Source organism: Podarcis erhardii, assembly GCF_964252035.2.
Source record: "Podarcis erhardii genome assembly, chromosome: 2".
NCBI lineage: Eukaryota > Metazoa > Chordata > Lepidosauria > Squamata > Lacertidae > Podarcis > Podarcis erhardii.
In genome coordinates, this window is record NC_138498.1 from 24153949 (window position 1) to 24167668 (window position 13720).

General features: G+C 41.0%; 1 protein-coding gene across 3 annotated transcripts in view; it reads right to left on the reverse strand.

Moving 5' to 3' along the window:
- PRKCA (protein kinase C alpha) overlaps positions 1 to 13720 on the reverse strand; it is a 204225-nt gene that overhangs the window by 42038 nt on the left and 148467 nt on the right. For all 3 annotated transcript variants that reach the window (XM_081849659.1, XM_081849658.1, XM_081849660.1), the window contains exons 6-8: positions 8714 to 8870; positions 8463 to 8597; positions 7894 to 7990 (exon numbers count right to left, since the gene is read on the reverse strand). In XM_081849659.1, coding sequence (XP_081705785.1) covers positions 7894 to 7990; positions 8463 to 8597; positions 8714 to 8870 — 389 coding nt within the window. The remainder of the gene's footprint in view (positions 1 to 7893; positions 7991 to 8462; positions 8598 to 8713; positions 8871 to 13720) is intronic.

Below are 13720 nucleotides of genomic sequence, written 5' to 3' on the forward strand. Positions count from 1 at the left end.
ACAAAAAAACATTTAAAAGGCCATAGAATGTTTAATCAGCCAAAGCATGGTTATAAACAAACATTTTTGTCTGATGGAGGGAGGTAAGGACTGGTCTTGGGACCTGTGCTTTTTAACTTGTTCATAAATGACTTAAAGAGTTGGGAATCTATGGTGCAACGAGACTCAGAATATGGTGTACAGTTCTGGTTGCCTTGGCTCAAAAAATATATTGTAGAGTTGGATTAATTGTTTCCTAGAAGTAATCAGGACCATCCCTCAAGCAGGATTTGAAGTAAAATATTTTCTAATGGAGCATTTAAGAAGCATCTTCTGCATTCTTTGCTTGGTATGTTTAAGGTAAATAGAAAACAAGTGATCAAGGTGAAGGCACTTGAAAAAACAATTCTTTGCTGGCACTTGCTGCCTAGGACAGATCATTACTATCATAAGAGAAAGAAATTCCCTGGATGCAATTTTGCCTCCTCTTGTCTAGCCATCTGAGCACCCCTAAGACAACAGCTTGAAGCCTGGAAAAGATTTTTCTATCAGTTCTGCTTAAGATTTGAGCAGTGATTTGGGTTCATTATTCTTTTCACTGCACAAGCCAGTTGGCATCTTCTGTGGTGGTTAGGCATTCTAGTGTGACTGTGTTCAGATACATGATTTGAACGATAAATTGAGAAAGCATTTAATCAGGGTTGTGTGTATGCTGTGATTGCACTGGGCAGGTTCTGAAATTAAGGTCATTTTCTGGAGAACTCTAGTTTTCATTAGGGAAAAAAGCCAGTCTCAAGCTCTTAAAGCTGGAGGGGAATATAGGCTTGGAACTGTAATTACAAACTCACAGAACCCACAAGAAAAGGATGAATGGTATCTGCAGCACTCAGAGTTGGTGGCACTGTTTTCCATGTTCTAGATAGCTCTTTGCCTCTTCTTATGACTATATTTGGATATATACAAATTTACACAGACCCTATAATTTTTACAGGCCAGAGAGTCCAGGTTTTTTTTTTTGTAGCAAACTGTAGGTTTGCAATAAAGTCAGAGAAACAAAGTCGTTCAGAATTGTCACAGCTAAAAATTGGCCGCTGTTTCTTTAATGCTAAAAGAACTAAGTCAGCATGAGTCAGCGGCCTACAATGACTCATGCAACCTTTCACCAAATGGTACCTGCATATATAGAGTGGTCAATGTTAGTGTTGGGTATGGGTTGGTTGGATGGTAGAAAGCTGGTTGCATTTGGTGTGTGTAAAAGCTGTCAGTCGTGGTTGGAGAAGAAGACTTTTTAAGAATAAAAGCAGCAATACAGTGGTACCTCGGGTTACATATGCTTCAGGTGACATACGCTTCAGGTTACATACGCTTCAGGTTACAGACTCTGCTAACCCAGAAATTTTACCTCGGGTTACGAACTTTGCTTTAGGTTTAGAACAGAAATCGTGCTCCGGCCGCACGGCAGCAGCAGGGGGCCCCATTAGCTAAAGTGGTGCTTCAAGTTAAGAACAGTTTCAGGTTAAGAACGGACATCCGGAAAGAATTAAGTACTTAACCTGAGGTACCACTGTACTCTGCAAGAATACTCTTTCTCAAAGACTCTTTTGTGCCAACTAAGGACTAGGCAAAGGAGTAAAAAGGAGGTCAGAACCTTTTCTTTTTCAAACACTGAATTTCACAGACACTACCAAAAATGCTTAATTCTCAGAAACAGCCTGGACAGCTCAGTCAGTTAGAGCATGGTGCTAAGAATGCAAAGGCTGCAGGTATGAGACAGCTGAATATTCCTGCATTGCAGGGGGTTGGTCTAGATGGTCCTCAGGGTCCCTTCCAACTCTACAATTCTATGATTCTATGAAATCCACTCTTTGCAGCAACATAGTTTCCGTGAAAGCTCTTAAGCTGCAAAACACCATACGAAGTGGGTGGGTTTATTTTCTTGTGTTTACCCGTCAAGAAATTACATAGAAGAAAAATAAGAGGATAATATTGTCAAGAACTGACTATTATTAAGTCACAGCTTTATTGGATTATCTGAAAATAGGTAAGGATAAACTCAGTTAATGCAAATGTGTGAATTTTTTTTGCTGTGCAAGGTGCTAATCTTCTATTAATTTGTGTACATTAAAAAATAAGTGACATGCTGCAGATCTCAGTTAGCATCTGTAGCAGGGTGGGAGAGAGAGTCTGTATGAATGCATGTGTGTATTATACATACATACTTAGATTCTCACACACACTCCTAAAAGCTAAATTCAAAAAAGATGCAGTGGAAGGGACTTAACAGAAGACGAGCCCTGCTGGATGTGACCAAAGGTCCAATTTAATCCAGCGTTCCGATTCCTTCAGGGACATCAGATATTCAAGGGTACTTTGCTTCTGAACATGGCACATTCAACTTATCTATCCTCTACAAACTTGTCTAATCCCTGTTAAAAGCTATCTAAGCCATGGTCCTTGACATCAGACCATCAGCAACTTAGAATCTTCTGATAGCAGTTCAACGCCTGAGTCAGAATTCCAGCATCTCTCTTCAGCTCCCTGACATCCCCCTCCAATCTGCTCCAGAGGGTTGAGACATGGGGTGGTATTCAAAGAGGTTTTACTCCCAAGTAGAACGACTGGAATTAAAGAACATGACCAAGGGCGTATCTACATTCATGGTTTTTAATCTTAAGGAAGGGTTAAGGAATGGTTTGATAACGTGGATGGACAACAGGACACCCTACTTTTTATGTTCATTATGTGTTATTACCTTATCCCTTTTATTGCTTAATTTTAAAAATTATTTTATGCTGCTATATCGGTAGAACACTGCTCATATGTCCCTAATGCAGTGTTTTACCTTTTTGACTGCATTCAAACCCTGATTCCCCTCCAGTGGTACTCAAGTGGCAGATAACAAAGGACACAGAAGGTGGGAGGAAGAATTAAAATGTGACACCACAGAGGCAGAGCAGAGCGACCAGCGACCAGCAGCAGGGGGGGAAACAGTGTTTTGGAAAATGGTGTGGCCTGATATTACTTATATTTGTCAAAGAGAAAGGTTTTTTAAAAAAGTTTTAATTAACAAGTATGCCCTTTGACATTTTAGAATGACATATCTAATAGCGTTCTAATTGGGGAAATAATGTTAAACAGGTCAGTGTAGATCTAGTCCAAGCTAGTTAAATTCATTTGGTCTACTCTGAGTAAAACGTGTTTGAATACCACTCATGGAAGGTTGCAGGATAAAGAGGGTTGTTTGCTAAGATCACCCTTCCTACTTTTCTTTCACAAAAGCCTTGGCTGGTGTAAAGAGCCTTCAATAAGTGGAGGGAGACAGTTAGATACTGCCCAGAACGTTCTTGCAAACCTGCAAATAACATTTGATTTTAAAAAACAACAACAACTAAGTGTGGAATCAGGAAGCCAGCTAGTCATTACATTTTTTTTTTTACCTGCCCAGCTTTCCCCTCCCCAGTACCAACAAACACTCAATAATCAATGCTATGGGATAAGTAAATAATAATAAAAAAGTGATCACTCAACACTACTTAAGTTCCCTTTCATGATGCCAGTTTCTTGGGAAATGGAAGCATCAATGCAAAAAAGTTGACGAACTGTATCCCATTCAGTGTATTGGAATCACTGAGCTGAGGCCACTTCCATCCATGCTGCCTGACCATTATTATAATTCATTCATTCATTCATTCATTCATTAAATTTGTATACTGCCTGTTATGTACTGAAGTTCTCACCCTGGGCCAGCAGGGGGATACTGTAGATAGTTTTCACTCAGGTCCACATATGCAAATAAGGGGTTGAAAGTGACGTTCAGTGATTGGATAGTTACAGAAAATGGTTACTGTTGCGTTCTAGTGGAGCTCTATATAAGCAGGCTGGCTGAACCCTTCAGTTCAGTTCTGTTCTGGCCAGTGAGTAAACAAGAGCTGTTTGAAGAATCACTGTGCCGTCTGATATGTTCACCCACAACTTAACACTGCCCTTCATTCATAGAACTCTGGGCAGTTCACAACACAAAATTACAATATAAAAGCCACAAGATACATAGTAAAAATAAGAAGATTAGCGAGTCAATTAAGCCCACCCTCACAACATAATTAAAAGGGTATCAGATGTCATCAGCCAAAGGCCTGGTTTGAGAGGAACGTTTCTGCCTGGCGCCTAAAGGTATATAATGAAGGCACCAGGCAAATCACCCTGGGGAGAGCATTCCACAGGTGGGGAGCCACTGCAGAAAGGCCTGTTCTCGTGTTGCCACCCTCCGGACCTCTCGTGGGGGAGGCACACGAAGAAGGGCCTCAGAGGATGGTCTCAGGGTCCAGGTAACCTGCTCTTCTGAGCTGTTTCTTGGTCCTGCAGGAGAGCAATGAGGCTTTCAGACTTATTTTTAAATCTCTCATGGATCCTAAACTGCTAATAGTTATGCACAGAACCTGCCAAAATAAACTAAATTGCGTGTGCATTGGAAATAGGCTAGGGGCCATAAAGGAATAATGATTTCAACATGTTCAATACCAGCTGCAGCTTACTCTTCTAATCAGCTGTGACTTCTCTGCTGGGTTCTGATCTCACCTGGAACATTTGTGCCTGCACCAGGTAATTTTGAAAAGGCCGTTTAGGCCAGGCCTCGAAGCCTGCAGCCAGTATGCAGAAATATATATTACTGGCTGATTTCCACCCACCCCAATATCCCCTGGAGGCCCATGTTTTAACTCTGGGGGTGCAATGTGGTTTTTTACATTATATTTTAATCTCTTATTTTATATTCAAATTGTTTTCTCATTTATTGTAAGCCTCACAGAGAACAGGGCAGCACCCACACACCGCACAGCAAACAAGAGGGTTGTTGTGGGGAGCAAGATTCCATATACAGGCTAGTGCATGGGTAGGCAAACTAAGGCCTGGGGGCCGGATCCTGCCCAATCGCCTTCTAAATCTGGCCTGCGGATGGTCCAGGAATCTGCATGTTTTTACATGAGTAGAATTTGTCCTTTTATTTAAAATGCATCTCTGGATTATTTGTGGGGCATAGGAATTTGTTCTTTTTTTTCTTCTTTTCAAAATATAGTCTGCCCCCCCCCCCAAGGTCTGAGGGACAGTGGACTGGCCCCCTGCTGAAAAAGTTTGCTAGTGCATGTGAGATCTAGCGACATGGCAAAAGGGTGTGCCCTTGCTGTTGCTGTTGTGGAGCCCTGCCTGAAACAGATCTGACGGTGCTGATTGCTAGCGATAAGGAATGAGCTTATTCAGGAAATTATGTCCAGGAAAATGGCATGAGCTTATTCAGGAAATTATGTCCAGGAAAATGGCTCCTCAGATCAGAAGCACTGAAAGGCTCTCAGGCATAAAATGGGAACACAAACAACAGAATAGTGACTTCAGGAGGACTACTAGCAGTAGTGTGGTTTTTATTACTCTGTGTAATTAACTGAAAAAAATATGACTAAGACTAATGTGAGCCAATAAAAAAGTGGAGAGACGTTGCGGTTTAATACCACTTGCATGATATGTACTCTGAGATGTCTGAAAACTAAAAAAAAGAAGAAAAAGGAACTTGGTTTACAGGGGTCAGCAAACTTTTTCAGCAGGGGGGCGGTCCACTGTTCTTCAGACCTTGTGGGGGGCCAGACTATATATATATATATTTGGGGGGGAGAATGAATTCCTATGTCCCACAAATAACCCAGAGATGCATTTTAAATAAAAGCACACATTCTACTCATGTAAAAACACCAGGCAGGCCCCACAAATAATCCAGAGATGCATTTTAAATAAAAGGGCACGTTCTACTCATGTAAAAACACGCTGATTCCCGGACCAGATTTAGAAGGCGATTTGGCCGGATCCGGCCCCTGGGCCTTAGTTTGCCTACCCATGGTTTAAGCTACTTAAATTTTCCACTGTGCACTCCATTAACTGTAGGAAGAGTTGCAATATTCAGCTCATTTGGTCTACAGATCATAAACAAGGAACAATATGCCAATGTCCAAAAACACATCTATTATTTCAATAGATACAACGGCTTTATATACAGTTGCAAAGTATTGCATCTGCAGAAAATGTAAAAAATATGCCTTAATATTACATTGGTAAAGGTAAAGGGACCCCTGACCTTTAGGTCCAGTCGCGGACGACTCTGGGGTTGCGGCGCTCATCTCGCTTTACTGGCCGATGGAGCCAGCGTACAGCTTCCGGGTCATGTGGCCAGCATGACTAAGCTGCTTCTGGCAAACGCCATTTACCTTCCTGCCAGAGCGGTACCTATTTATCTACTTGCACTTTGACGTGCTTTCAAACTGCTAGGTTGGCAGGAGCAGGGACGGAGCAACGGGAGCTCACCCCGTCATGGGGATTTGAACCGCTAACCTTCTGATCAGCAAGCCCAAGGCTCAGTGGTTTAGACCACAGTGCCACCTGCGTCCCTATTACATTGGTACTATTGGCATTTTTTAAAGTGTCCAGAACTTCAAAAGTATACTGACGCTTCCACTGCTGGAATTGTATATTGTTAACATTACTGAAGCGCAGTTCACTTTTTGTGCCTGCCAGAGGCAGTTCAGAATGTAACATGAAAATAAAGCGTTGTCTCCAATGATGTCATTCTGCTAGTACAACAGAATTCCCCTACACTCCTAACTACCACGGACAATCAAAATTTGTTCCAGAGATATGATCAATATGATCTATATGAACACACCATTGGATACAACCTAAAATATTTTCAGCATGTGCCATATTCACACCAAAGCAAAAGCAAAATAATTAAGGATTCTACAACATCTGCGTAATTAGTTGCATTACTTTATATACCCTGTACCCGAAAACCTATCAGATTAAGATGATCAAATGAGATATTTTATTTTACATCATGTTACTAAACTGTCCAAAAGACCCCCAAACATTTGATGAAGCAGGAAAAGAAGATTAGAGGCCAATTATGGTGTGAGAATAATTGTAAAAGGAAAGATGTGCTAGAAATGTATTAGAGCCAAGTCTGGAAGCTCTTGATTTTCTATGGAAGCAACTCCCTACAGTGGAATGAATGATTTTCACAATACTGTCAGCTTCATGGTGTTGTCAGCATCAAGATGATGTTAATATTCACTAGAAGCATTTCCTAAATTCAACCACTTTCATCCCTTCTCTGTACCTAACTTCCTTCTGTCCCCAGTTACCTTCCCCAGCCATTTTCACCATTCACTTCTAGTCCCTAATCTCCCCAAACCACTTTTCTCAGGCCTCCTGATTCCATTTTCTTACTCCACCCTCCTCCTCAAAATTCGCCTTTCTTCCTCTCTCTCACTCTGTCAAATACTTCTCTCAGTTTCTCTCTTTCAAGCAGAAACAGACAAAGAAACACTGTGTGACCCTTGGAGTCAGCACACGTAAAATCTAAACGAAGTAGATGAGGCTACTGGTCAAATGATGAAACTTAATCATACAGATAGAGCTACATTGGAGCAGAGGCAAAGGGAGACCCCAGCTGTCAATGGGACAATCAACAACTTGCCTGTGGAAAGTGGCAAGAAGATAGTAACTGGGTCCTCCTTCATTTTCATTTACTTAATGGTAACGCAGTCTACTGGAAAACTTTCATGTGAGGAAAGGATGGAGCCCTCAAAGTCACAGAAACTCACAGTCCGCTTGCTATGTTGGTTCGATAGCAACGAATTACAGTCCCAAATTCCATTGTGAAAGTAGATTCGTACCATTAACACTGGCCAAAAATTATGCAAACCAAGTTCAGAGTTAGTGATTATTGACGATCCGTAAACTGGCAAGAGAAAGAATTGTACAGTAAGCAAGAGACAGGAAGTCGCTCCTGTCTGTTATAGTAAGCACTGCAGCAGCAGAAGCACAGAATCAGGTTCAACATGGGATTTGCCATACAATGTATGCTAATATTCTCACCTCAAACTTCTGTCTCAGTTCTACATTCCCATCGTCATCTGCTTCTGGTATCGGAACATTGTAATACTCGCCTTCTTCCTGGTTAAGTAGTTTGTACCTGCATTCAGTGTATTAAAAGGAGAGACTGATTTTGCATCTTTTTCTTATTTCAGCTGGCCTTAAAAAAAGGTATTGGCCAACTACAGAGCTCAGGGTTTTTTTCTTATGGGCCAACATAACTACTGTCAGGTTAAAGAGACTCTCTCCTTAGCAAGTGTGCTTAAGTTTGCAGCAATAGCCTGAGATAAGAAACTTAACACAACATGCAGTGAGTGTCTGACTGTTTTTGCCCTTCCAGGGAAACAGTGAGAGATGTTACATGATTGCTTTGATATTTTTTTTTAAAAAAAGAATAGTTAGTTTCTGTGTGATTTTTGTCCTCAATATCTATTGACTGAGGTTTTCAACACTGTGCATTCTGTGAAGACACAGGTGATACGTTTAGGAAATATTTAAATATGTCAATAGGATTTATTACCCATAATTATAGCAATGCATTAGTAACATATTCATAACAAAGAGCTTTTTACCATCCACATGCAGGTGATTTCATGAGTTCCGACACTCCAAAAGAAAGAGAGCCCATGAAATCATTCCGAGTTGTCCGATCCCAATCCCAGACTTCCACGGATAATCTTCTGTCTTTGTCTGTAGGCTTTAACTTACTACGAAAAGAATGAAGAGGAGAAAAAAATAGGTGCCGTTCTGTTAATTTATTAAAACGCATGATGATGTATGCAATCGGAAATATCACTAGGAAAAGTATCAAATTTCAACTTACAATGTGAATGTCTCACCCCATTGTGGATTAAGTGTGGAACGGATGGTTTTTGTTTTTTGTTTACTTTCATTCTTAGGATCTGGAATAAGTTTCAGCTTCACGTATGGATCTGAAAGTCCATTTGGATCCATAGGAATCAGATTTCTTGCATCTCGTACTGAAAATATATAGACGAACAATAAGGATTAGACAAAGATTCAAAGGGAAAGAAAAGGTTTTCCTGCAACCCAAAAACCCTTATGTAAGTGATATTGCCAGCACTGATAAGCTTTCTATAGGTTTGTGTGGGGTAATGGAAACCCCTGCAGAAGCCTATGAAAACTGATGTTAAGGTGACGAAAGTAAAAAAACAACACACCTCTTTGCCACCTCTATTCATTGGAATAGCCCAGTTCTTTTTACCCCCAGTATGAACACCCAAGAAGTGGACCGCCCATTCCTATCCTTGGTGACAGCAGCTAAAGTTATCCGTAACAAGATCTTAAGTAGTATCCTATATGACTCAAGTTGGACAGCACTGGATAGTTCCATCCGATGTGTTGATAAATACAGATGAGGAGGATCCCTGATACAGTTCTTTGATGTCTCCCCAGTTTAGGAGCAAGGAGATTAGGGATCCCTTTGTACCAGAGGTAGGAAAAGAGCACCCATGACTTTTCCCGCAGCAGGAGGAAACAGGATTGGATTTCTAGCAATTATCAATGTGTTGGATAATGAAGTGTCAATACAGATACCCTTTTAAAATATAAGGTCAAATCAGACATAGTTTTCAGTCCCACTGGGCCAACAACAATTTAAATGCATGCGATTTGGAGCTAGATCTGGAGAAAAACAACAGTAGAAGGGCAAGCAAAAGAACCGACTGCTTGGAATGCTAAATTCTGCATTAGGTATGCGGGTGTGGGTTGACTGGGGGAGATTATTTGATTATTAGTAAGGACAACAACAGTAATGTTGTGTCCTCAAACCCTCATGCATTTTTTTTAGGAAGTCAATAACACCTGCACTCAGTTTCTCATTCAGCACATCCTAGCCCACAAATATTAGTGGGATGTGCTTATTTAAAAAAATCAATCCCCCACAGCAAAAAGAAAAGAAACTTAAGCTGATCTGATAAAGCAGGATCGTCGACAGTGTCTTATTGTGTAAATTGTCTAATGCACTTGTATTTTTCTCAACCACACAGAAACAGCTAGGGGAATGCCTGTTGCTCATCAATAGACCATCTGCTCTCAATGTAGAAGGCACTGGTTCAATCCCAGAATATCCAGGCAGCACTGAGAAAGTCTGAAACCCTAGAGAGCTGCTACCAGTCAGTGCAGGCAGTACTGAGCTGAATGGATCAATGGCCTGACTCAGTATAAGGGAGTATGCTCCCTACGGATTAAAATTCCTTTTGAACAATGGTAATCACACAAACCCGCAGAGCCCATGTCGAAAAACAATGTTATTGTAAGTTGGTTTTTTAAAAATTATATAACAATTAACTGGCATGCCTGCTCACATTTTAGTTTATCTGTCTATACTCTATTGTGAGATGAGCAAAACCATTTTAAAAACCATTCCTAGGCAATGTTGAGAGACTTTTCTGCGTTACAAGTTTTTAGCACGTTATATTGCCCATATGATACAATAGCCCCACTGTGCTGTCTGCATCCTTGTGTGTTTTCTTTATTCAGCCCTGAAATTCCCATTCAGTTATGAAGAGGAAGCCTCACACTACTCTATCCAACAATGAATTTTCTCTTAACTGACTTTGTGTTCCCTTGCAGAACAACAACAACAACAACAACAACAACAACAACAACAACAACTACTGAACCTGGTGCTGATCTAATAGAGCATGGGTGAGCAATCTGCAGCCCCACTATAGATGGAACAGTCTCTCTCAGGAAGTTGTGGACTCTCTATCCTTGGGAGGTTTTTAAGCAGAGTTTGGATGGCCATCTGTTATGGATGCTTTAGCTGAGATTCCTGCATCTCACGGGGCTGGACCTTGGGGTCCCTTCCAACTCTACAATTCTATGATTCTAACTACAACTCCCATCAGCCCCAGCTAGTGTGGCCACTGGCCAGGGATGATGAGAGTTGCAGTTCAGCAACATCTGGAGGGCCAAAGGTTGCCCACACCTCTTCCAGAATGACCACCTCACTTCACTCCTTTTCACTGGAATGGAGGACCATGATGCAAGCACTAGATTCAGGCTAGTGCAAATAACACCTAGAGAAGTAAGTGTGAAGCATTTCTGGATTCCATAACAACTCTGCTCAGAGCATGGCTGGGAGAATAATAGGAGGCATACTGTATTCTATTAAGGAACTCTTGTTCATACTTATTCTGCTCTACCTGTGGCATTTAGCAACTTATTGCTAATGACCTAATAAAAACCATGCCAGTATGTCTCATGCTAGGAATCACAGGTAAAATGAACAAAGTTAGACCGCACTTAGTTTGCTGCCACCCCCTCTGTGATTTTACTGCCCAAAGACAAGAGACAGAGATGTCAATAGATATATTTAGTGGCAATATACAATGATTTCTCCCATGCTGAACTGAAGACTGTAAGATGCCCATGTGGTCATTTGTGTGATGGGCAATAAAGGGAATATGTCACGGAAAGTTCTGCTTTGGAAATATTAACTATCAACGTATGGGTTTTGTATTGCTGACCTTAAACCCACCTGCTTTCAGCTTAGAACATTTGGTTCACATTCATTTGCAATAAACAAACAAACAGCAAATTTCACCAAAATTTCCAATGAAGTCAAACATTTGGTGAAGTTTTAGAAGCAGCCAGAGGCATCATTATGTATTAAGAATGACTGCATCTAATAATTCTGGGCTCAAAACATTACCTACCTTTCAGAACTGCTGGGGTGGCTTTAAGATGAAACTGTATCTACAAGTTGCCCAAAAGAATTACCGGTAAGTTATGGTTTAAGTACATGTCTCCATACATATGGAAAGTAATATTATAATAATCACCTTATTCTTGTGATAATCTCTCTCTCATACACACACACACACACACACACACACACACAACCTAGCAGATAAAACACTTTTGTTTTCCACAGTTTCTGCATAGAAAAGAAGAAGAGATGGTGGACAATTCACAGTGAAACTGAAAGCAGGTATCAATTCTGCACTGAGAAGTGTAGAAAGCAGAAAGCCATAGTTAAATTCCATACCATTATGTTTTGTACTTTCTAGTCCTACCAGTTCACTGTCTGGCTTCATACAGACACATAAATGCATCTGCAGAAAGCCAAATCCTTTATTTTTAAATTATATTTATTTAACAAAATTTATATACTGCTTGATTGCAAAAAAACCCCTCTAAAACGTCCACAAAAATATAAAATGAAACATTAAAATTCTCATTAAATAACAGTTAAAAACAGGTATTAAAAACTTTCAAAAGATGTTTAAAATTAACAGTTGCTAAAAAGAGACAAAAGCTATTAAAGAATGGGGGGGGGCTGCCCTTTCATTTGAGGAAGGGGACTGCAATCCAGTGTAGGCTCCCATGAGAGAAAGTAGACAGGTGATTTTTGCCCATTTTCACTCCCCGCTGCAGCCCCCTACTCTCTCACCCACACAGTCCTAGAGGGGCATCCAGTCCACCAGAAGAGATTTTCAATGAGTAAAAGGGCTACAGGAGGGAAAGAAATATCAGTGGAAGATGACTTCTCCACCACTTTTCCAGCAGGAACGTCCTGCAAGTGTAGGAACCCTGGATTCAAGCAACGCGATTTGTTTTTAAACTGTCTCCCAGCTTAATTTCTATTACCACAATAAAACAACAACTTGCAGACATTTGAGGCAGGTGATTTGGGTCACTGCTGCGGCTTTCACTTGATTTCTGAAGGTAGAAAGTATCTGAATAATTAACTTAGGTGTTGGATAAACCAGAGTCTAATATTCTGTAAACTTTAATTGTATGCAGAAACAGCTCCATGGAAAAATCACAACTTGGAACATCTCTCCCCAACCAGCTTTTGAGAAAATGACCCATTTTCCTTTCTGAAAATAAAAGCATGACTGTGGTGGGAGTTACAGCGGCACACTAGAGCTTTTGTCTAACAGAAACAATAAACAATGAAAAGCAAAGGGCCGAGAATCTCTAGCCATGTCACAAAAGCACACAGCAAAGGGTATATTTGTTCAATAAAAGGCCAGAAGAAACATTCCTTAAATTATTGTTCTACACTATGAAACCCAGAATTAAAAAATATAATGCCAAGTAAGGAAAGAAACATGTACAGGTTGCATCATTTTACTTGAAATGTTTTGTAAACTTCAAAACGAAATCAAATGAACTGCTTACTGCACCATTACATACTATATGCATTGCAGGGAGAGGAAAACACCTCAGTGTAGTAGTGTTGTTGTTGTTGTTGTTGTTGTTTAGTCGTTTAGTCGTGTCCGACTCTTCATGACCCCATGGACCAGAGCACGCCAGGCACTCCTGTCTTCCACTGCCTCCCGCAGTTTGGTCAAACTCATGCTGGTAGCTTCGAGAACACTGTCCAACCATCTCGTCCGCTGTCGTCCCCTTCTCCCTGTGCCCTCCATCTTTCCCAACATCAGGGTCTTTTCCAGGGAGTCTTTTCTTCTCACGAGGTGGCCAAAGTATTGGAGCCTCAGCTTCAGGATCTGTCCTACCAGTGAGCACTCAGGGCTGATTTCCTTCGGTTTGATCTTCTTGCAGTCCATGGGACTCTCAAGAGTCTCCTCCAGCACCATAATTCAAAAGCATCAATTCTTCGGCGATCAGCCTTCTTTATGGTCCAGCTCTCACTTCCATACATCACTACTGGGAAAACCATGGCTTTAACTATACGGACCTTTGTTGGCAAGGTGATGTCTCTGCTTTTTAAGATGCTGTCTAGGCTTGTCATTGCTTTTCTCCCAAGAAGCAGGCGTCTTTTAATTTCGTGGCTGCTGTCACCATCTGCAGTGATCATGGAGCCCAAGAAAGTAAAATCTCTCACTGCCTCCAT